The following is a 25,621-nucleotide window of genomic DNA, read 5'->3' as shown; positions in this document are numbered from 1 at the left end:
TCTGTGCTCTGGTACCAGCTGTCTTTTAGGGATTCCACCATAACATCTTTGGTCAGCAAGAAATCAGACATTAACTGAGGCTGTAAATCCCTCCTCCAGACATTTCTTATTCTCTTCCCCACACTACTTTTAAAAACATCTTGAAATCTTCTTTCCTAGGTGTCTTTATAAATATGGAATCAACGTGACACATACTATCTTCCATGCATATCTCTTTATCCCCTTTAATCTTGCATTTTGCTACATCTCAGTTAGTTTTACTTCTATTTTTAAGAGGCTGGACTTTTAAGGATCACCTATGTTTTTATTGAATTGTATATTGTTTTTATATGTAGGCCACCTGGGTAGGGTGCTTTATAAATACCAGTAATTACTAGTAGGATGATTGCAGTGAGTGTATAATCTACCTGCAGAACTCACTGCCATTATATATCACTGAAGCTATAAGCTAAATAAAATTCCAAAAGAGGGCTGGCCGCTACACGGATAAGGAGACCATCCACAGTTATGTTACGAAAGATAATTTTATAAAGCAATATAAATCCATATGCTTCAGAGCATAAATCAACTACAAGATGATATGTGTTAGAAATAAATTTAACCTACAGGCAGGTTATTTTATAATAATCCACCATGCAGTATTTTACATTTCTATCTGAGGCATCTGGTATTGGACAATGTCTGAGACAGAGGAGCTCTGCTGTCCAAATCAATTATGTGATTTTGGTTGAGGTTTCTGAATTGACACTGATCTTGGCCAAAACAGGGAAGCTTGTAACTGCTGTCTAGCCAATCAGAACACAGTTAGCAGTGATCTATACCACCAGAACACATCAGCCTATACTACGAGGAGGCATCCCAATGAATCAAACCCACATTTGTATTGTGTTGCTGTGGGATGTATGTTCGGAGACAGTTTGTACAAAAGGTTCTCTACAGAATAAAGCTGTTACGTTTGAAAGGTGAACGTTCTACAAATGCAGAGATTTTGGTGCAGCCCCTCACCTTCCTCCTCCTAATCTGGGTTTCTGGGGTCTCTTGAGATCAGTGATCATCACCATTGTGGCTATGCTGAGCCATATATAATGGTTATTGGGTCTGGAAGAGCCAGGCAACAGCATGCCAAGCAAATAAAGGGAGCTTTACAAGAACCAGACTGTGATGGTCCTCACTTGGAGGTTGGTTGGTAGCTTTGCCTAGTGGTCGGGGTTATGCCCATGACCTGCAGGGAGGATGTTGGTAGGAGAGCCCGAGTCCACTCCATGAGGCTCCAACCCACAGCCCTTTGAGGGCTATCAGTGATTTGAGCCAGGGGCTGCTTAAGGCTGCTCTCCCTGGGCCACTTCCTATCACCCCCCTGCAACTGTCCCAAAGTCGTTATCTGGGTTAAGGTGGCATGAAGGGCATTCTCTCATCACAAGGCACCTTCTGGAGGTAGCATGTACTATGGTAGCTCTCTTCCTCTCTCAGGCAGCAACTGCCTCCTTCTGAACTATGGCCCACCCTCCTGGGCCAGCTCAGGCATAGGGATTTCCCCTGCTGGGGTAGTCCAAACAAAGTAAAGAGGAATTAACAAAACTCTGAGTCCATATGAGAGGGAGGGGGGACTGCTTCCCTCTCAGGCTGTCTCTGTAGCAGGTCATCCCCTCCCTCAGGGAGGGACCTTTGGGCAGTTGTCTTCAGGAGAGATTCTGCCTTTCCCTCAGCTCTCCTATGCTGGGGTTGCAGGTCTACTCTCTTCCCTGGTCTGCCACCAAATGAGCTGCTCCCCTGCCTTTTAACTCCTCCTCCAGTTAGAGCATTTCCTACAGATGTGGCAGGCTGGGGTTGTCTGAGCCCAGAGCAGTTCCTTAACCCCTGGCTGCCCAGAGTGGGGTTTGTATTCCCCATCACAGACACAAAAACAAAAACACAGGTTTCAGAGTAGCAGCCATGCTAGTCTGTATCCGCAAAAAGAAAAGGAGGACCTGTGGCACCTTAGAGACTAACAAATTTATGCATCTGATGAAGTGATCTGTAGCTCACGAAAGCTTACGCTCAAATAAATTTGTTAGTCTCTAAGGTGCCACAAGTCCTCCTTTTCTTTTTACAAAACAAAAAGAATAGCTGGGACAAGACTGAACAGCAAAATGGATAATTCAGAGAGAGGAGGATAAAGTGAGCACATTAGCAAGGACACTGATGTGAACCAGAGGGAGGAGGTATCACAGGGAACCAGTACTCTTACCACAGATCCATCTACTAAAGAGAGCTACTATACACAGAGACCTTGCAATATGTCCCATATCCCCTCTGCTCTGTTTGGGACTATGAAAAAGAAGAGGGCCTGGAGCCTGGCTTGGCAGCTCAGCAAGAGTCAGTCTCAAGATATTAAGATGTAACCTTCCTCTCTCTGTCCCAACCCATTTTCTTTCAGAACATCTGCCCAGTCCCACTATAGTCTTCAATGGGAAAGAGTGTACTGCTGGTACAACTAGAGACTTCCCCTTTTTCCGTGTCTGTGAATGAGAGCATGAATTAAAAAAATAAATTACTATCAAAGATAGATATTATATGATGACCCAGATACAGTAGTAAAACAGAGAATAGAAGCCCTATCTGGGCCAAATTCAGCCTCAGAATAAGTAAGCACAACTGGTGAAGCCAACAGGAGTTGCCCCGCTTTTAAATCAGGTCTGAATTTGACCCATTGTCCTGAATAAGCACGTCTCTGAAACATGCTCAGGCAGCCCTTGGCTAACCTACTCAACTCCAATATTCACTGCCACAACATAATCAGCATGTATCCAGTTCCATTCTCCATGTACCCTGCCTGCTTCCAAGAGCCTCCCCCAGGGTGGTCCTATTGGCAGACTCCTGATATACTTACTATTCAGTGAAGAATCTGGCAATGCCATACTGACTAATATCTTCTCTGTTCTCCAGCAGCTGGCTCACTGCATCCTCCATGTACGTGAGGACATGTCTCTGAGCTACAAACAAAAGAGCAAGAGAGAGATTAGAATACAAGGGACTTGCAAAGCCCAGAGCCAGGCCAGGCTATTAGTGTTCATCCTTGCCTGACTATTACCACTTGTTCTCATCACATAGAGAGAGACAAGCAGAGGTTCTCATTCTGTTAAGTATTACTCCTGAGGGCATTGTGCCAAAAAAGTAAAAGTTCTGCATAAAAAAATTAAGAATTCTGCACACAATATTTTGAGATTCTGCAAGTTTTATTTTTCAATAAATAAACGCAGAGGCTCCAGCATGACAGTGGAGCACAGGCCACTGGCTCCATGAAGAAGAGAGATCACCCTGCAGCCTCCCTACTGCCGGGACACGGACTCAGTGGTGAGGCTACACTCAACCCTGACACAGCACAAGGCCTGGGCCTGCCCCAGAAACACCCTGGGTCCCTGCCCCTCTGTGCCAAGTGCACCAAGTGTGGGGCAGGGAGGCTTAACCAGGCAGAATCCAAGTGTGGAGGGGCTCAGTGTGGCGGGATCCAGGTGTGGGGTGAGAGGATTCTGTGTGGGACAATCTGGGTGCAGGCAGCTCAGTGGGGGGGTCTAGGTGAGGGAGGATCTGGATGCACAGAGGCTCATTGGGGGGTGGGGGGTCCAGGTGCAGGGACAATGGGACTCTGCAGGCGCTTCCAGGTGAAAGTGATTGGGGCTCAGCAGAGGGGTCTGGGTGCTGGGGTCTCAGCAGGGGGAGTCCGAGTGCTGGGGAAGTGGGGCTTGGTGGGGTAGGGGTCTGAGTGCAGGGAACTCAATGGGGGGATGGTCTGGGTGCAGGGGTCCAGAGGCAGGGGGTCTGGGTGCAGGGGGCTCCAGATTAAGGGGTTGAGGTTCAATGGGGTGGGGTTTGGGTATGGAGGGCTAGGGCGGTTCTGGGTGTACAGGGTGAGGCTTGGCAGGGGTGTCTGGGTATGGGAGGTCTGGATGCGTGAGGGTTGGGTGGATGGGGGAGCAGCTGAAGAGCGGTGGGGGCAGGAAACAGGGGAAGATGCTGAGCTTCCTGCAGCTGGGGGAGGCTTCTTGAGGTGGGTCTAACACAGGCCCAATCACTCCTTGCAGGGGATGGGGAAGTCCCGTTCTCGCCTGCCTCCAGCCCAGCTGGGACTAGCAGCTGATCCTGGTTCAGTGTAGGAGCCACTGGCTGGGTGTCCACAGCCCTGCAGTGATTTTCATCTCTGCTGGCTGCTCCAGATGCCTGAAGCAATGTACCGTGCAGCTAGGGAGTGGTGTGTGACTGCTCCTGCAGCTTCCCTTTGCTTCCCTGTCAGAAAGTCATTTTTCTGCGGGGAAGCAAAGAAATAAGCGGGGGCATGAATTCTGCACACACACAGTAGCGCATAATTCCTTCAGGGGAATAAGTATGACTGGTGAAATATCTGACTTGAATGTTACTTCTCCCCTCTGGCTACACAGAGTTACTCATTTATGCACTGGTGGTCCTTCTTTAATCTTTCTAGGTTTTAGAGATGAAGGGGGCAGATGAGGGTTGCAGCATCACCAGTTTTGAAACCATGCAACATGAAATGCCTGGTAGGGACCCTCTAGAAGCCCTGAATTCCTCTTCTCTGCCCTGTATTGCAACAACCTTCCTTACACAGATTATGAATACCATACTGGTAGGAGTCTAGTAGGGTTGCTGCAGACCTTACCAAGGTCCTCCCACCTCACCTTTCAGGGACCGTGCATTGTTTTAAATGCTGGTCTGTAGAAAACATTTTCTGGAAGACACAAATCAAAGCACTTCTGTCCTCCTGAAAGCACCAAAAGGGATGTTTTCAGAATGGCAGGTAGGGAATTGGGTGCAGAGCTGGGTGATATAGTGCTGGATCTGTCATTATCTAACAAAAGAATGCTACTTGTTTGTGATAAGCACTGGGGGCAGGGACAACTTGGTGCAATACATTAACCATCTCACTGCTTCCACAAAAGGGCAGGGAGAGCACAGGCAGTGCAGATACCAAATGGAAATAGTGTGGCCTCTTTGATGTTGGCTTGAAATGAACCAAAGCAGAAAAAGTCTAGGCTGATGCTCCACTTAGCAAGTGGAAGAGTTGCCAAATCCAGGAGTTCAACAATCAGGAGACAAACCACAACAAACAAAAGAGAACCATTCCCAATCTAAAGTGCACACGAACCCTGTTCCCAGTGCATACACCCCTGTCCCAAACAAGTACATTATAGAACTACTGCAAGTAGCAGCCGGTCCTGAAAAGAGCAGGAAAATATCCTCAGGGTAGGGATGGCAGATGCTGTGCTTGCTCTTTACCATGATGCTACTTTGCTACCACTACCCTCAGAGACCCATTTCCTCCCTACTGGAACTCTAGCACCCTGCAGCTTCCAAGCAGGAGGCTTACTGGGTGGTTTTCTCCCTTCACCCCGATACTAAGTCTTTCATTGTTTGAGGGCATCACACAAGCAGTTTGGGGAAAGCATTTTAGTATCCCCAATATCCTTGGGATTGTCCCAATGACAGTTCCCATTTTTCCCTTCATCACTCTCAGGGCCCCATTGCAGCTGCCTTCCTCCTAGCAAAAAGATAGTAAGATGGGGTTTCCAGATAGAACACTGCAGACTATTCCAGACTCAATGGCATGACTCCTTTACCAGCAATCAATCTGCTTTAGAAACACATCAGAGTTCTGCAAGCCACTTAAACCCAAATTCATGCCCCATCCGTACTTGGTACATTTCATCTTGGTGTGGGGTAGGTGGAGCTCAAAAGAGGCCCGGAAAACATCCCGAATGGGCACAATGATTAAAAGTTCACACTAGCACTAATTGCTGTCAGAGGATTTCTCTGCCTATAATACTTTTCACATTCATTACAATGGCAGAATGGGTTAAGCATACCCTGAAAAATACCTTGCAGCTGATAGCAAGATGGTAAGCCAAAGGTTCAAAGTTCTTATCTGGCAATAAAAGATACAGGGCGTAACTTTATTTAATTATTTTAATGCAAAGGAACACATTTTAATTTATGTGAGTGATTAAAGAAAATAACTCTGCGCACCTGTGTCCCCTGAGGGAGGAATGAGTCCGTGCAGCTCAGTCACACTCTTAAGATAACAGCAACTGGGAAAGACTGTTTTTCATTCTATCCCATCCCATTCCTCCCTCTTCAGTATGTGGCTCATGCTATGCTCAGAGATCATCTTCTCAGACACTATCACATTTTCCCTTGTCAGAGTACCACACAAATATTAGTTAATTCCCACCGCCCACACCTAAACCCTCATGAGATTTGTAGGTATTATCAGGGCCCCTTATACTCCATGGTGCAATGAGACCAAGTTCCATAGCAAGAAGCCCTAGAGTATATGGCAACAACTTTTAAATTCCAGGTGAAAGTTGTTTCATGATGATACACTAAAAGGCCTCCCATTCCCCATCTCCTCACAAACACACAGAGCTACAAATGGCTCAATGCTGAAAACAGTCTCGGACATAAAATTAATCAACGGTTCTTTCTGGAGAGGAGATTTTTTGCTACGCTCTTCAGGCGATTTGACTCCAAGAATATTGTCTAAGTGCCCTAGCACAGCACCTTCTTCTCCCCATGTGTGCCAGGGAAGGGGATGGAGGGTGCTTGTGGTCTGTTTTTGAGATTCATCTCCCTCACACCCCAGCTGCTGTGCTTTTTTCCAGGTTACCCAGCTCACCAGCCTATGCTACCAGTTCCCACAGCTTTCCGACTGCAAACTGGACTCTAGCTCTGGCTCCCTGACCTGCTGCTGCCTGGCTCCACAGAACAATGTGGGGTGCTTGCACTGTAATCCAATTAACTCCTTCTTGTGGGGGGAAAACTGGAAAGCAAGATGCAATTGCAAGCAGGTCCTAGCAGGACAGGGAGATAAAACAAAATGCCAGGTTCCTGGAAGTAAAAATAGTGATTTCCATGGTAAAAATGCTGAATTTTCCATCTTGAAGGTTCACCAGTTTCTACAAGCACAGGATTATGGAGTCCCATGAGGCCTTGTTTGAGATGAATGAGACAGTTCACACCTCTTAGGACTGTTGTTTCAGGCTCTTTGAAAAATCAGACAGGTAATACTGCATCAATTTACACTGCTCTCATATGCAAGGTTCTCTCTGCAATCACAAGGGCTTGAAACATATTGTGATGTTACACCCCTTAATCTTCACAGAAATAGGATTATGATATGAATATGGCCTAAGATATATTTTATATAAGATGGGTCTTGTAAGGTATCACTGGAAAGGTTATGAATTACTGAATGTGATTATCCAATTTGTATGAATGTATCATTTTTGTATTTAAAGTTGTGAATATCAACTATGTAACAATTATAACTGTGTGAGTATTTGGGAGACACCCACCAGATAACCGGCCATCACAGCCTTGATAGGCCATTAGGAAAAAACTATAAGACTGTGAAGATACTAGTCTCCCTCCTTCCTAAGAGATGTAGCTGTGACACTCCAGGTCAGGTGATAAGATCACCGGGTACAAAATACCACCTTGGACACTGCTGGTACTTTTCCTCTGTAGAGGGTTGGGGATCAAACAAAGGTTTCCCACCGTAGGTAAATCCCTGTTAAGGCTGGGGAGGGGGTTAATCTGGAATCTCCTCCACTGCCTACCCAAGAAGGACTACTGAAAGTACCTGAAAGGACAAATGAATTAACCTGAGGGGAAAGGCAGAGGTGAGTCCAGACTGAGACAGGGGTCCAGTCTCTAAGAAGAAAACAGGAACTCTAAGCTACAGAAACTCTGCAACTTGCCTAAAATAACATTTAGGATGAGAAATTACTTCTTGAAACCAGTCTCTTAAAGATCTTAAGCTTAGTAAGTGTGTTTTATTTGCTCAGTAATCTGCTTTGTTCTGTTTGCTATCCCTTATAATCATTTAAAATCTGCCTTTTATAGTTAATAAATTTGTTTTGTTTATTATTAAACCCAGTTTGTGCAATTTTTAACTGGGGGAGGGGGGAGAAGTTGTGCCTATTTCTCTTCACATTGAGGGAGAGGGCAAATTTTTATGAGCTTGCACTGTGCAGCGCAAGACACTATTATTTTGGGTTTATTCACCAAAAGAGGTGAGCACATGAGTGCTAGGTGAATCCTCTCACACAGAGCTGACTTCAGTCTTCGTCTGGGTGTGGCCCTACCTGTGTGCGTGTACTGCAAGAGGCCGGAGAGCCTAATTCAGCAAAACAGGGAGAGGGAATCCAGGCTAGTGGAGCAGGAGGGGCTCAGGGAAACCCCAGTACATCAGGTGGCATCACGGGGCAGGGTTGTCCAACCTGTCACATATATATACATAATGAATAAAATTAAAAGATTCTGGAGCACAATTCTATAGCAAGGAATAGATCTGCTCTGTAGATGAAGAAACTGGAGCACAGATAGGCTTAGTATTGTAAATTCAGACAGTGAGTCAATGGCAGAGTCAGTGTTTAACGTGGCAAGGGATCACCAGATCATCTAGTTTGGTAGCCAGCTGAACTCTGAAGGATGAGCTTTTAGGAACACAAGACAAACTGAAAATGAGACAAACTGGCTGCTGAGCCTGCCCCTCTACCATCACAAGCTACCCAATCATACAATTGCATTCATAAATTTGTCCAGCTCTTCATAAATTTGTCCATATTACAATTCATATAGGCCCAGTCCACTAGAAAATGATGCTACTTTGCTACCACTACCCTCAGAGACCCATTTCCTCCCTACTGGAGCTCTAGCACCCTGCAGCTTTCAAGCAGGAGGCTTACTGGCTGGTTTTCTCCCCTCACCCCTGATACTAAGTCTTTCATTGTTTGAGGGCATCACACAAGCAGTTTGGGGAAAGCATTTTAGTATCCCCAATATCCCTGGGATTGTCCCAAAAGATAGCAAGATGGGGTTTCCAGACAGCACACTGCAGAGCAAAATGAGGCACTCTCTACACCTCTGCCTCCCAGATGCTTAATTCATTCTGCCCTGACAACCCAGGGAGCGAGACAGTGACACTGGAACAATTTGTATAATGCAGGTGCTAAGAGCCATTGTACCAAATTGTAAATCCTATATACGATGGAAACCACTTCAACCCAGAGGGTGAGGCAGCACCCGCACCCCTAGTTCCAGCACCTATGGAGAGAGATCAGGATCAGGGAATTAAACCCAACGCACAAGCTCTCTAGTTGTAACCAGCACTAAGAAAGAGCCCGCATCTTTCTTCTTTGAAAGAGACACAGTACCCACCAACACACATTCATATGCCTCAACACTCCATCATATTTTGTTATCTAGAATCTGTCTCTTTACTCCTGACAGAGTCTGGGGAGAGTTACAAATCCACTTTATTGAGAATCTGCCCACCTCCGTCTGATCCAGAAACTGAACTTAATATCCCACTTAAAAAGAGGGAGTGAATTAAGGACTAGCAGGAAGCTAAAAATATACCAGGTTGATAAGGGCCAGCAAAACAGCATCAGAGAAAAGGAGGTTATGCAGGACAACCATCACCAAATCAAAGCTATGGAACTTGGATCCCCCATTTAGACAACCATTTGACAGTTAATGGTTCAATTCCTTCCTGAAACACATCATTTAACTGCCCAAAATAAGTTTACACAACGTCCCTGTATGCTGAGCACCTGGTCACACTGACAAGCTATTGAACAGCTTTGGTGGAAAGATGAAAATTTGATGGGTCAAGGCAATTTTACACTGGAGTCTTCTGGATCCAAATATGAAATAACTGAAGTCCAGATGTTAAGCTGAGGATGTACTTATTAGCCACATTCTTGACAACTTTGCACAAATAATCTTAATAGAGACTTAATAGCTGTGTGACACTTCCACATTAATATACAATTTCTGTACAAGCATTAGCTCTATACATAATACTGCTCCTCCAAATTCAACCCTTTGTTTCTCCTCCCAAGGAGGATGGGCTTTTTATACTGAATATACTTCGTATATTGCATATGATGTCATTAGTGTCAGATTCACTTGCCTAGCCTCTACATGCCCTGGTGTGCGTGCCCCTTAGGAGGTCATGAGCAAAGACTGGCACTAATACACTTTGGCTTCTAACCAACTCAGAATTTAGCAACGGCTGTTGAACTTAGGGGTGGCCAACGGGTTACGATAGTTTGGACAGCCACAAATATAGCATTAAACTGGATTATTACAGTTAAAAAGATATGGGTTAATCCTGGTCTCTACTCCATGATGGGTTTTTAACCTGGTTATAAATAATAGCCTTTTCCAGAAAGCTCAGTTTGGCGCAGCCTAACTCTTCTCACCCACACCACCACACCTTTTTGTGCAGACAAAGGAAAGGCCTAAAAATATTGCTGTTAGAACAAATGGAAGCTGTATTTCAGTCTTAGTATGTTAGTTGTTGATGCTGAGATCTGTGGGGTTGGTTACAATTGTAAAAAGGAAATCTGATACTTGAGCAACTTGGAAAGAAAGTGATATTCAGTGCAAAAAATACATATGGTTATGAAACAGCATGACTGAGAATTTAAATGCATGAAAAAAAAAAAAGACAGGAAATTTTGAAGAATCCCACAGCACCTTTCACTTGGCCACATTGCACACATAATATTTTGTATTACTACAGACACTCAGGTACTCTGGTGATGAAGGTCATGTAAGTATCTAGACAGAGAACTGTTCAAAGTACCTTAGAATATGTTGCAAGAATTAATTTCTTCAAGTTTATGCATTTAAGTACACAACCTTCATGCTGTGTTAACAGGGAGCTTCTCTTTCTGCACTGAATTTCCCTGTTCTCAAACAAAATAAAAAACATAAAAAGTAAAAAAATGAGTCACAGACCTTTCTTGGCAGAGGGTCCGCCACTACAGCACAGCAAGGGATGCCGAGAGTCAGGAGTGAGCTGCACTGGGTTATCAAACTGATCTTTGTTCATTATTTGCCACATCATTAACTGAAGTGTTGAGAATATAAATATTTGATGCAGAGTAAGAAAACTTGCTCTATTTTTTTTTCTGTTTCAACTATCGGGAGTTAAAAGAAAAGGAGTACTTGTGGCACCTTAGAGACTAACCAATTTATTTGAGCATGAGCTTTCATGAGCTACAGCTCACTTCATCACAAAAGCTCATGCGCAAATAAATTGGTTAGTCTCTAAGGTGCCACAAGTACTCCTTTTCTTTTTGCAAATACAGACTAACACGGCTGTTGCTCTGAAACCTATCGGGAGTTAGTTAACGTTAGAAGTATTGCAAAATGGACCTTAAAATAGATAAATAAATCTCTCCAAAATAAACTAGAGATAGGAGAACATATATCTAGGAAGCAATGCTTAGACAAGCTACATTTTAGAACAAACTGCTGAGAGCATAACAAGGCTCTCTTGCACTATCACACAGAAGAGCCACAGCAATAGGAGCATGCATACACACATTTTACAGAGTACGAACAGAACTGTTTTCAGGATGGATTGGTTTAAAAATCAGTGCAATTTTAACCATTATTTAAATCACCAAAAGCATGAAATCTTGTTGTAAATAATCAATTTTTATAAATTGTGTTTTGATTTGTACTTTTTAGCTATTTTCCTAAAGAAGGATACCAACTGACAAGATTGAACCTATCAAAACATGTTGATTTGCAATTAAATACAGCCTTTATACTAAATTGGGTATTTCTGGTTAGCAACAATATACTATGTCTATACACATTTAAGCAATTATAACTTAATTTAATGTAGTCAGATTCTTAACTTTTATATTTTGTGTTATATTAGAAAATGATGACTGGTTGTATTTCTTATTTGCTAGATATTATTAATTTTTTTTACTTGTGATTTATGTTAAGCTCTATTTGGATGGAATTAAAATTCAATTAAAATGCACAAAAGCAGTATTTTTTTTTATTAATTAAAACTACCTTAAAAGTGCTGGATACATAAGAAAAAGTTTATCACAACATTTTGCATTTAAAATTAACTGATTTATTTATTTACAGTGTAGCATAGTTAGTGAATTGAGCCGATTGTTTCTAGCACGTCTTTCAAGATTTTAGACCTAGTAGATCTCACCCTTTCATGCCTGTTTTTTTCATAGACTAGAATACAAACTTCTCTGCTTTTTCAACTCACAATTGGTTTCTTCACTTTTAACAAACTAGTCATTGAAGACATTTTCCTTCTCCACCTGCAGAATAGGCTACTGCTGTCAAAAGCTGGTTTAGCACTTCTACAAACTCTATCCAGTGACTTCCACCAGTTCAATGGTTTGACTTTCTTTAAAATTGGGCAAACATGTGCTGCTTAATAGTTTTTGTATTTAATTTTAATCGTTTATAGTAAGTTTAAGCCTGAACACTGAAAATAACCTATTTTAATTAGGTCTATTTTTTAAAATAAATCTGTATTTAATTAACATAAAAAATCCAATTAAAAAATTGGGGTTTTTTTGTGTTTGATTTTTAAATCATCCTTTTTTATCCTCTGAGATTGTCTCTGTAGCTTTTCAACATCAGTAAATCATTCCAAGATATTCTTTTAACCACTTTAAACATCGCTATAGAACAGCCTAAACGAGACAGACATGCCTTAAACCAAATACTAAACCTCTGTCCTCATAGCATGCACCACTCAGAGCCCTTCATGATTTTTTTTGACAGAGTAATTTTTTTTTTTTAATTAATCCTAATAGCATTTACTGTTAAGGAACAAAGCTCCCCTACCATGTGGCACAATGTGTCAGTACAAGGGGGTCATACCACAGATAACATTACAATGCACGGCATGTGCTGCTGAAAGGCTACACAATCCAACAGTGAAATATTTTTAACACTAAGGATTTCAAAACCACTTGGGACAAACAGTCTAAATTAAGAATCAAAACTTTTCTTGGTCTTGAGAACTACTGAGAACAAACATTCTTACAATAAGACAGCATAACAATTACAGAGTACAGCATTTACTCTATTCCAAACCTGCACACAGATCGGCCTCTGTGTCTTCTTAGTTTAGTGTCTACTGCTCTCCAACAGGTCACCTCTGATGTGACAGTAGCATAGCACCTGGCAGGGGTGAGACTCCTCCGAAGTGCACTGCTATGTCAAAGCACTATCAATATTAGTCCACTCCCTCAGGAAGCAGCACATTGAAGACCATTCACTTAAATACCTGCCAGAAGAATAAACTGGAGGGGATGCTTAGTGGTACAATGGATTAATGCACCCACTGTTCAGCCCTAGAGATCTGAGATCACATGTACATCACACAAGTTTTAACATCTCAATCTAGACCCCGATAAATGTCTGTCCACAAGACAAAGCCAGTGCATAATTTGACAAAACTGACAGTTTCGCTCAAAAGAGCAAGGACTGCAAGGGGTCAGAGGTGGATACAGCCAGCAGGTAAAGCTTGGCAGGCACTGGAAAAGTTGTGGTTTAAACTTGCAGAAAGCCTGTCTGCATTCTTAATTGACTTTGGCTACTCTATGTTACCCAGTCCCTCACTTTTACAATCACATAATACTCATGACACCAATTTGTACTGCTGATTAATGTAGAGTACTAGCTGAACTGCCTCATTAATACCACTCATTCCTACAAACACACAAAATTACTGTCCAGCCTTCTACATTAACTAGCTTGGGGTGGTTTGTTTATTTTTAAAAGGGTCTCAGCCATCATAAAATCTAGCCAATTACATTTTCTTATTAAAAAACAAAATTATTTCCACATTGCTATGTGAAAATCCAGCACAAAAAGGGAAAGTCACTGATCATGCAGAGGAAACAACGGACTCTGAACAAAGTGCAGTCAAATGTATAAACAAATGGGCTGAAAAAGAGAAAAATATTTTCCTTTAACCTCGTTCATTTATAGTAACCTTAAATGTTACAAGTAGCAATGGAACATACAGTAACTCCCCGCTTAACGTTGTTTCGATCTTATGTCCCTGCTCCATTACAGAACATGTTCCATTTAAAGTTGTGCAATGCTCCACTATAACGTGGTTTGGCTACCTGCTTTGTCCACAGCTGGCAGCCCCCCTACCAAATCCCCTACGCCGCCCCCCCCAGCACCTCACGCCCACCAGCAGACCCTGTGGATCAGCGCCTTCCCCTTGCTCCCCCCTCCTCCTGCCCGTGGCAATCAGCTGGTTTGCAGCGTTCAGGAGGCGCGGGGGGGGAGGAGCAAGGACTTGGCGCGCAGGCTCCCCCTCCCTCCCCTGCCTCCTGAACACTGTGGGCAGGAGGCGGGGGAGGGGAGGAGGAGGAGCGAGGATGCAGTGTGCGGAGTAAAGGGTGGCTTGCAAATCCTGAGCGATGACTATCCTGACAAGGAACGCAGCTCCAAAGTGATTAGGGGAGTTAATTATCTAATGACTTGCTATAAAGAAATTTACCAAGAAAAAAAAGGAAAGCAAAACAATATTCAGAAAGTTCAGCAAGAACAGCAAGATGAGCAGCCAGACAATCCACCCTCTTCCACTCTGACTCCATGATGACTGTAGTATTAAATTGTTTCTTTAAAATTGTTTAAAGCTTATACCTGTATTAAATTGCTTGTTTAAAATGTATATAATGCCTTTCGTCTGGCAAAAAAAATGTCCCTGGAACCTAACCCCCCCATTTACATTAATACTTAGGGGGAAATTGGATTCGCTTAAAAGTTGCATTTTTCAGGAACATAACTACAACGTTAAGTGAGGAGTTACTGTAAATAGTTTTCATACAAACATGTGAATTTTAAGGTGACCGTGGTCATTTAACAGAAAATTCCCTCTCAGGCATCTGTCCCTAGACAGAGGTACCCCAAATTCACTGAATTAAAGGGGGGGATTTTTCTTTTTACTATGTTGCACAGTGACAGGATTTGAAAAGTAGAGGCAGAACTAAGATGATGGGAGCCTTAGAAATAAAAGTAAGCTAAATAGTTATCTAACAAAGCAGAATAATTCCAGAGTCAGGTCCTTTTGGCTTGGCCTGCTCCAGAATTCTAGCAGTGGTGCAGGAAGCAAAAAAGCCAAGACACCAGGCTTGTAACAGCATACCTAGAACATGGAAAGAGTATCAAATTGGGCTTACCTTCTCAGGGGAAGGTTTTACTTTATCAAGAAGACAGAAGGACTTCTCTTATGGTCAAACACACACGAGCATGATAGTCATATTGATGTTCACATGCGCTAAGCTGAGGAACATCTGTTTGGCTGTTATTTCTCTTTCTGTGTGGAGTTTCCTACCACTATGCTATAGAGAACTGTGTTCTAATAACATATTTCAAATGTGCCTGTCTCCTATCTATTCCGATTCAAATTGTAATGCAAGAGCTCCATTACTCTCCAGACTCCCATATTTCTCTACAAAAGGAGGATAAGTAAGGAGATAGGGCAGGCACAGGGAAAGAACTGCCCATTGAAATGCAAACATCTCTTTCTCATTCTGAAAATAAGGAACTGTTTCCATCCACTCACCCTGACCTTATTGTAGCAGCTATATTTAAGGTTCTCTTGATACCTTTCCAGCTGGGATGGTGGTTCCAGTAATACAACCACAGCTCTGAGATGAAAGATGGCTTTGTGGTTAAAGCATCGGACTGGGACTCAAGACCCAGATTCAATTCCTAACTCCATCATAGACTTCCTATGTAACATTGGGCAAGTCACTTACTCTCTTTGCATTTCAGTTCCACATCTGTAAAATGGGGATAATATTTCCTTTCTCCCACTCTTTTGTCTTTTCTATATAGAATGTGAGCTCTTCCAGGCAGGAATCATCTTTTATTATGAGTTTATACCATGAATAGTACAATTTGTCCCAATCTCATTTGAGGTCTCTAGTTGCATCTGTAACACAAATATAATTAACTAAATATTTCAGTTAAAGAAAATAAATTATATCTACATCCCCAAACCAAATACTCCAAAAACTGTGTAGAAGGGAGGTGGAGCCCTGGCTGTCAGAAAACACATCGCATAACTGCAGTTTTCCCCTGAAAAAAGTTTCAGTGCTGCAAGAGTCTGGGGGCCCTTTGGATGCCGAGAGCACAAAGATTCTCGCTCCTCATCACTTCTTGGTTCTCTTTCCTCACCACTGCTCTGTCATGAGAGCTCTGTATGTCTAGCAATAAAGAGGCCCATGTTTTACAAGGTGCAGATTCCCCCTGGCACAGGGTTCTTGTTCTCATATGTCTGCAGTTGGCTAAGGATGAAGGGAAAGAGCTTTGGGGATGGGAGAGGGAAAATGGATTAATATATAAAAATCACAAAGTGCTACAATCCATTAAATCTCCTTTATAATAGATGAGTGCCTTCCACTACAGTTTGAAGCTGCCATAGACAATATTCTAAATGCCTAATCATCTTCCTCAGACTTTGGGGCATGCTTTATCAGCTATAAACAAAGAATATTAAACAACCATCAGTTACAGAACCATAAAAGTCAGGGTTGGAAGGGACTTATTAAGACTATAGTTACCACCTCTATGGTTTCCCAGAGTGTCAGCCCTACAGAATGTCACAGAATGTTAACTACACCCAAAGGACCTGATCCCCAACTTCAAATTGCTTCTCACTGACTGCAGGATCCAGTTTTTAAAACGTCTTACTTGTTACAAAATCATCACAGACTCATTTACACTTAAACGAAAACCTCATCTCCCTAGTCTAAACCCATCCCCATTAATTGAGCTCTGACCTCCTCTGTGCAACCTCACCATCACTGGATCAAGAGCCTTACTACCATCTGCAGCTCCTGCCATCTGGGGCTGTCAGACTCACTGAACACTCTTTATTTCAAATCACTTTTCTCTATACCAAATACCTATTTTCTTTCTCCCTGTTACTTTCTATTTAACTCCGAGCAGCTATACTTCTCTTTAGGTTTAGAATATACATTTAAACTGTACTGCTCTTAGCACATGAGATAATTCTACCATGTCTATCTTCAATATGAAAAAACATTGAGACACCAAAAGACATGGCACATAATGCTGCTCTGGACACTCATCTGACCTGTCAGAATTCTGTTTGCAATGGGGGGCTTAAAGGCAGCTCACCTATCCCAGATGAGAAAAAAAGCAGAGAGCAGGCTGATCTCAGATTCTCTTCAAAGAACACCTGATTATGTTGCTCCAGGCAGCCCTGACTTCTGAATGAGATTAGAGAAACCTAATCGTGTTTGTTTTTAATCACAATTACCTGTAATCTCACAACCAGATAATGGAATTAACAAGACCCTGACACACACAATAGGGCTGGAGACAGGTTATCTTCTCTAAAGAATTAGGCTTTTACACAGCTAGGTCAATGCAAAAAAAAAAAAAAGAGAAAAAGGCTCAAAGGTGCTTTCTAAAAAGCATTATTTACTTGTACTAGGTTTCTACTAGGCAAACAAAACTCAGTCAATAGCTTTTGCGAAAAGCACATTTGGTAATTTCAGAATAATTGTGGGGTTTTTTAAGTACTATTTCATTTTCAAGTGCCCCTTAAAGGGATTCTTTACACCTTCTCCACCCCCCGCAATTTTTAATGCATGCATCCTATGTAAAAACTACACTTGTCCAACAATCACTAGCTCATTAAAAAAAATAAATTAAAGTCTGCTAACTCTTAAAAAAATCTGTTATCCAAGTTTCATCTCAGAAAATCTCTTTGGAGTAGAATTATAAATCCCCTCCAGAAGGGCTTAGATTGAAAACTTTGAATGAGACAAAAGCAAAGTGACAAACCAGCAATCCGGCTTCAGAGCACAATGAGCTTCCATGTGAGTAGGAATCTGTGTTCAGTCACTTCTTCCCACACCTGAAGAGGCTCCAAACGCTTTAGAGATAACGTGTGTACCCTAATGAAAGAAAGCACCACACATCACTCTAGTGCAGGGTAGTCAATAGGCAGGCCACAGACCAAATCCAGACCATTAGACACTTTTGAACAGACCCCAAAATATTTTTTATTTACTTTTTATTATTTTCTCTGGAATCTGGACCTTGACCAAGAAATTTGGACCTTGACAAAAATAATTGACTACCCCTGCTCTAGTGAATCCCTCTGGATGATGGACACAGGTTGTAGGAGCTACATCCATATCTCTTTGGCTGAAGAGAGGGCTTTCCTGCAGCATTAAACCTTTGAAAGGTAAGAGAACTATATCAGAAGACACCCCAAAAAAACCCCAAACAATTTATGGCACACAATTGAGCTAATCTATCTGTGCTTAAGTGCACAGCCAATAGGACTGAAATAACTAAGTACTGAAAGCTATATTCAACCGAAGTCCTGTGCCACCCATATTTGGTCCTCCAGTGCCAATAATGTATTGTTAAACTGAGGAATTAAAGAGTTTTTTTGGGTGGGGACACACTACCTTGTAAATGAGGTTACCAGAGCTAAATACAAGTGCTAATATATTTGGAAAAATTCAATGAGAAGACTTGGGTAACTATAAATCTTTTACCCTGACATCAAACCCATGCAAAATAATGGAAAAGCTGATATTGGATTCAACTGAAAAGAATTAAAGGTTAGAAATAGAATTAATGCAAGTCAAAATGATGTTACACAAAAAAGGTCTTCTCAAAGAAGACTTATTTGAGGAGATTACAAATTTGGTTGATAAAAGTAACTGTGCAGAAGTATTATTTAGACTTTTGTAGGGCATTTGACTTAGCCCTGGTCTACACTGGCGGGGTGGGGGGAAGAGGGAAAATAGATCTAAGTTACGCTACTTCAGCTACATGAATAATGTAGCTGAAGTCGACATACTTAGATCGACTTACCGTGGAGTCTCCACCACGGTGAGTCGACTGCTGCCACTCGCCCGTTGATTCTGCCTGAATCTCTCGTGGTGCTGGAGTACAGGAGTTGATGGGAGAGCACTTGGTGGTCGATTTATCATGTCTAGACTAGACACTGCCCACCGATCCAGCATGTAGCGAAGACATACCCTCAGTAACACATACCTTTCTGATTAAATAATTAGAACTACACAATGTAAATAGAGCACATATGAAATGGGTTAAGAACTGGATAGCTGACAGATCTCAAAAGAATGAGGAATCATCATGAATGGAAGTGCTTTTAATGGGATTCTGCAAGCATTGGTACTAGGCCCAGTGCTATTTGACATTTTCATCAATAATCTGGAAGTAAATTTAAAATCACCGCTGATAAATTTGCAGATGACATCAAGACTGGCTGGCAGAGTGATAAATAATGAAGAGGACAGAGGAGTCATACAGTGTGATCTGGATTGCTTGGCAAACTGGGCGCATTCAAACAAAATGTGTTGTAATACAGCCAAAGGCAAAAACAGACATCTAAGAATAAGGTATGCAGGTCATATCTACAGAATGGGGAACTGTATCTGGAAAACATTGACATGAAAAGGATTTAGGGGTCATAGTGGACAAGAAATCCAATGGTTTCAGAGTAACAGCCGTGTTAGTCTGTATTTGCAAAAAGAAAAGTAGTACTTGTGGCACCTTAGAGACTAACCAATTTATTTGAGCATAAGCTTTTGTGAGCTACAGCTCACTTCATCAGATGCATACTGTGGAAAACACAGAAGACGTTTTTATACACACAAACCATGAAAAAAATGGGTGATTATCACTACAAAAGGTTTTCTTTCCCCCCACCCCACTCTCCTGCTGGTAATAGCTTATGTAAAGTGATCACTCTCCTTACAGTGCATACGATAATCAAGGTGGGCCATTTCCAGCACAAATCCAGGGTTTAACAAGAACGTCTGAGGAAGGGGGCGGGGAGGGGGGTAGGAAAAACAAGGGGAAATAGGTTACCTTGCATAATGACTTAGCCACTCCCAGTCTCTATTCAAGCCTAAGTTAATTGTATCCAATTTGCAAATGAATTCCAATTTAGCAGTCTCTTGCTGGAGTCTGGATTTGAAGTTTTTCTGTTGTAATATTGCAACTTTCATGTCTGTAATTGCATGACCAGAGAGATTGAAGCGTTCTCCGACTGGTTTATGAATGTTATAATTCTTGACATCTGATTTGTGTCCATTTATTCTTTTACAAAGAGACTATCCAGTATGACCAATGTACATGGCAGGGGGGAATTGCTGGCACATGATGGCATACATCACATTGGTAGATGTGCAGGTGAACGAGCCTCTGATAGCGTGGCTGATGTTATTAGGCCCCGTGATGGTGTCCCCTGAATAGATATGTGGGCACAGTTGGCAACGGGCTTTGTTGCAAGGATAGGTTCCTGGGTTAGTGGTTCTGTTGTGTGGTATGTGGTTGCTGGTGAGTATTCGCTTCAGGTTGCGGGGCTGTCTGTAGGCAAGGACTGGCCTGTCTCCCAAGATTTGTGAGAGTGTTGGGTCATCCTTCAGGATAGGTTGTAGATCCTTGATAATGCGTTGGAGGGGTTTTAGTTGGGGGCTGAAGGTGACGGCTAGTGGCGTTCTGTTATTTTCTTTGTTAGGCCTGTCCTGTAGTAGGTGACTTCTGGGAAGTCACCTTGATTATCATACACATTGTAAGGAGAGTGATCACTTTAGATAAGATATTACCAACAGGAGAGTGGGGTTTTTTGGCGGGGGGGTCGGGGGGGGGAGAAAACCTGGATTTGTGCTGGAAATGGCCCACCTGGATTATCATACACATTGTAAGGAGAGTGATCACTTTACATAAGCTATTACCAGCAGAAGAGTGGGGTGGGGGGAAAGAAAACCTTTTGAAGTGATAATCACCCATTTTTTCATGGTTTGTGTGTATAAAAACGTGTTCTGTATTTTCCACAGTATGCATCCGATGAAGTGAGGTATAGCTCACAAAAGCTTATGCTCAAATAAATTGGTTAGTCTCTAAGATGCCACAAGTACTCCTTTTCTTTTAAGAAATTCAATAAGCACCTGTACAATGCTGTGGTATTAAGGGCTAAATAGATCCTTGGTTGTATAAACAGGAGAGTGACGAGTAGGGAGTGATTTTACCCCTTTATACGGCATCTGTGAGACCATAACTGGAATACTGTGTACAGTTCTGGTGTCAACATCTTAAAAAGGATGTTCAAAAATTGGAGCGGGAGCAGAAGAGCCACAAAAATTATTTGAGGGCTACAAAAGAGGTCTTACAGTGCGAGACTTAAAGAGGTCAATCAAAAAGAAGATTGAGAGATGACTTGATTACAGTGTATAAACACCTTCAAAGGAAGAAAATATCCAGTACTAAAGAACTAATTTAGTGGAGAAAAACTCAACAAGGACCAGTGACTGGACCCTGACACTTGACAAAAATTAACTTAGAAGTTAGGCACATATTTTTAACAATTGGAACAAACTACCAATGGAATTGGTAGATTCTCCATCTCTTGATGTCTTCTAATCAAGATTGGATGCCTTCTGGAAGATATGCTTTAGCCAAACACAAATTATTGGGCCCATTACATTTCTCCCAGTTGGGTCTGTAATAGCATGTGATATAAAGGAGGTCAGATTAAAGGATCTAATAGTCCCTTTTGTCTTTAAACTCTATGAGTCTATTAATTATAGATATTAAAAAACTAGAAAAGGGAGTAAATTGGCAAAATCTGGAGAAGATACAAAATTATTTAGGTTAATCAGCTGCAAAGAGGAGGAACCGTGAGGAACTTCAAAAGGACATAACCAAGCAAAGTGAAAGGGTAATACAAGCAACATACATTAGAGAGAAAAACTAGAGCTACCTTACAGGTTTCTAAATTAACTATAATTACTCAGGGAAAAGACCCGTGCATCGCTGTTGACAAAGACTGCTGCTCAACGCACAGTTGTGGTAAAAAAAAAAAATCACAAAAAGTTAGGGTACAAAAGGAATGGTTTGGTGTTTACTATGGAAAATATTTTTATATAAAATCAACGGAGCAGCCTCATCTGGAATACTGTTTTCAGTACTGGTCAGCCTAGCTCAAAAACGTCACTGCCATATTAGAGGGAGTTGAGAGACTAACAAAGAGAATGATTAGGGACATGGAAAACATTTCATATGAAAAATGATTGAAAAGATTAGAACTGTTCACTTGAGAGAGAAAATAAATAAGAAAGGACAAGGTAAAGCATACAGAATGAATGAATAGTGTTTAGAACATACATCAGGAACTTCTATTCATCCTCTTGCATAATACAAAAAGCAAAGGGACAGTCAAACTAAAAGGTGGCACATTCAAATCTGATAAAGGAAATACTTTTTCACACAATATATAATTAGACTTTGAAACTCTCAGCCACACAAAATTGTTGAGGCCAAGAAATTTGCAGGATTCAATGAAGGACTGGTTAATTATATGGGTAACAAGAACATGAAGTAATGAAAGAAAATACTAAAAAAAGTTTTGGAAGGGCTATAAAACTTCATATTTCAGGGGTTAAGTCCATCTCTTACTATTAGGGGTTAAAAAGAGATTCATCCAGGGGAAGAGGGATGTAGATTATCCCACATTTGCCTACACAGAGTTTCTTCTATCTTCCTCAAAGCATCTGGTACTGTCCACTGTTGCAAATATGATACTGTACTAGATGGACCAAGATTATCCAATCCAATATGGCAATTGATGTGCTCCTACCTAGCCTGGGGTACTCACAAGATAGCATGATATAATTTTAAGTCCAAAAAAACTTACCATCCTACTTTCCTCCCAGTTCAGTTCCAACACAATTTTAGCAGTTGCTACCTTGGGAACTGCTAGGGATAGAATCCAATCCATACTATACAAATGTTTGGCACGCTGGTGATTAGGGGGGCACAGACTACTAAATTCATGTCAGAACTGTTTTTGTGTTTGTTTTTAAATGTAAGATTGTGATGTTAAGGGCCAATACCTCGTGACTTGCCAAAGCAGGGAATATGATTATGGGTCCAGTGGTCAAAAAAAAAAAAAATCACTTGTATTCTTGCCGTTTCGTATAAAAGAAGCCTCTGTACTCTGGACAAACAAGCACAATAGCTACTTATACACAAGTTACCCTGACTTCAGAACATCCCTAACCATCTGGGGGCAGCAAGCCAAGGAGTTCTGAATGTAAAAGCTGTAAGGGATTCAAACATTAGGCAGCACTTTCCAACCTCCTTTTGTCTTTCTCATCCCAGCTTCTCTCTAATCATTAAGTGAAGTCATACATTGATTTTATTTTACCATAGTTATTTCCATTCAACACACTGATGCCAGAAACCTTTTCTCTTTAGTCCAATGAAACGTTAAGCAGTACCACAGAGTATACTAGGCTCAATCTAGAGAGGACCAACACCCACAGCTGAGGAAAGAGAAAAAGCAGTTCCTTAGAGCGTTGCTGCAGAAGATTTGTAGTCTCTGTTATATTTGACAAGGGGAGAATCACAGAAGAATGTTATTGAGTTTCATTTCAGTGGTGGATGAAAGTTTCTTTCAAGCCATGTCTGCCAACTCCTGCAGCTCCCATTTCAATGTGGAGACACTTGAACCAACAATGAGCAAAGGAAGGGAATCTGTATGCAAGTAGATAAAGAAATACAATAGGCTGTATGGATTTTATGTTCCACCTTTTCATAATATGAAAGCAGAAAAAAAATTTGTTACTTACCATACAAAATAAATAACTGAATTTAGAGAAGAATTTAGACCACATTTTCCTTAACTGTGGCCTGCAGCAGCATCCTGCCAGTAACCCAAGGGCTACACCCAAGGGCAAAGAAATGTACATACTTTTAAAAATAAACAAGAAATGCCCAGAACCACAACATCGAGTTTCTTGACTCTTCCTTGACAGATCAATACAAACTGGTGGTTTTTCTTTCCCAGCAATAAAACCTTCTGTTACTCAATCTTGTCACCCAAAAAGTGAGTATCCTACAGGGATAAAGAAATATTTGATCCTTGAGCACTCCTGGTTTCAAAGAACACTCAAGAAATGGGGACAGAGAGCCCATCTAGTTATCTAGAGTCCACTTCCATAGATAAAACAACAGTGTGCTTCAAATGCCCCCATACTTTCACATCAGTGGAGCAGCAGGCACAAGGGAGCAAGTCAGAGACTCTAGCCTTGGAGGACAAGATGGACCTTTAGAAAAATGCCAGTTACATCTACACTCAGCTTGCACACACCACAGAGTCTCCTTTCACTGGTCATTTCTTACATCTATTTTTTTTTAAATGATACTTTATGAAAAACCAATCAACAAACAAAAAACATGGTTAGCTGGAAATAAAGTTGTGACTATCAAACAAAATCTTGGGGGATTACTCATATGAGTAGCATCATTTACACATACCAAAACCACAAATACAATGTACCAAAACCACAAATACAATGTAAGAACAGCCATACTGAGTCAGACCAAAGGTCCATCTAGTTCAGTATCCTGTCTTCCGACAGTGATCAATCCCAGGTGCCCCAGAGGAAATGAACAGAACAGGTAATCACCAAGTGATCCATCCCGTCACCCATTCTCAGTTTATAGCAAACTGGATTGTCACCTGCCCATCCCGGCTAATAGCCACTGATGGACCTATCCTCCATGAATTTATCTAGTTCTTTTTGAATCCTGTTATAGCCTTGGCCTTCACAACATCCTCTGGCAAGGAGTTGCACAGTCTGACTGTCTGTCTTGTGAAGAAATACTTCCTTTTGTTTGTTTTAAACCTGATGCCTATTAATTTCATTTGGTGACCATTAGTTCGTGTGTTATGAGAAGGTGTAAATAACACTTCCTTATTCACTTTCCAGGCTACAAAGCCTGGAAGTTAGGTTACTTTCCCAAACATAAAGTGATAAACAGCTGAGGTCACCTTAACTCGGCCCCTCCAACTAGGAAGCCACAAAACAAACCCCCCCAGAACAAAGACTCCCTCTGCCCTGCCCGTTCCAGACACCCAGCGCCACCGCACCAGGCCCCCGGGAACCGAGCGCTGAAGGCAAGGCTGAGCCATGCCCGGCTAGAGCCCATCGCACGGGCACAGGGAGCCCTGCCCAGAGGCGCCGACGACGGGGTTCCCGGGGGGCCTGTGCCCGGGAGGCCGGTTCCCCGCTCTGTCCCGCAAGCTCCCCTGACACACGGGGCAGAGGCTGTAGCGCTCAGAGCCTCCCTGCTCCGCTGCCCTTACCCAGGTACTCGGGCCCCGGCAGGGAAAGGCGTTCCGGGCTCAGCATCTTCCCAGCGCGCGGCCGCTCCTTCCCGGCCTCCGTCCGTCTCCAGGACGCCAGCCGCGGTCGCGGGGGACGGGAGGAGGGGGCATGACGTGAAACTAGCCCCGGCTGGAAACAGAGCCGCACAACTCAGGTTCCGCAGGGAGGGAAAGACATCAGCGTCACACCAGGCAATCGCCCCCTCAGGGGGCCTCTCCTTGCCCCGCCCAGCGCTCTCTGCCAATCCCGGCAGCCCCGCTAGGGCGGGGCACACAGCCACAAAGGGGCTGGAGGAGCGAAGGGCGGGCTGCGCTCAGTGCCGGTTGATTGACAGGCACGAGATGTGCCCGACTGAAAGCTTTGAGCGGGGTGTCGCACGCGCGAGCCCAGTGCGGGAGACGCTGTAAGGCGGGTACAGACCTCAACGATTGTACAGCGCGCGCAGCTCTGGCCACCCCGGGGCAGCGGCAGCAGCCGCCGCCGCCAGGGCCCGAGCTAGGCGATGAGGGGAGGGAGGAGGCTGTGACTGAAGAGAATGGCACTGCGTGCCGGAGCTGGGAGGCCAATAA

General features: G+C 42.6%; 1 protein-coding gene across 5 annotated transcripts in view; it reads right to left on the bottom strand.

Annotated features, from left to right (window-relative positions):
- The window catches only part of CSTPP1 (centriolar satellite-associated tubulin polyglutamylase complex regulator 1), a 145,953-nt gene extending 120,783 nt beyond the window's left edge, over positions 1-25,170 (bottom strand). Inside the window, exons 1-4 of one of the 5 annotated variants that reach the window (XM_073348272.2) lie at positions 25,031-25,073; positions 8,136-8,270; positions 5,856-5,914; positions 2,870-2,972 (exon numbers count right to left, since the gene is read on the bottom strand). In XM_073348272.2, coding sequence (XP_073204373.2) covers positions 2,870-2,949 — 80 coding nt within the window. In that variant the 5' untranslated portion in view covers positions 2,950-2,972; positions 5,856-5,914; positions 8,136-8,270; positions 25,031-25,073. Of the gene's footprint in view, positions 1-2,869; positions 2,973-5,855; positions 5,915-8,135; positions 8,271-25,030 lie in introns of those variants that run through there. The other 4 variants (XM_073348273.2, XM_073348271.2, XM_073348274.2 and 1 more) reach the window with 4 other exon arrangements.
- Between the last annotated feature and the right edge of the window lie 451 nt (positions 25,171-25,621).

Source organism: Lepidochelys kempii, chromosome 6 (assembly GCF_965140285.1).
Source record: "Lepidochelys kempii isolate rLepKem1 chromosome 6, rLepKem1.hap1, whole genome shotgun sequence".
NCBI classification, from domain to species: Eukaryota; Metazoa; Chordata; order Testudines; family Cheloniidae; genus Lepidochelys; species Lepidochelys kempii.
Note: the sequence above shows the minus strand (reverse complement) of the source record. Positions and strands in the feature narration are given on the sequence as shown.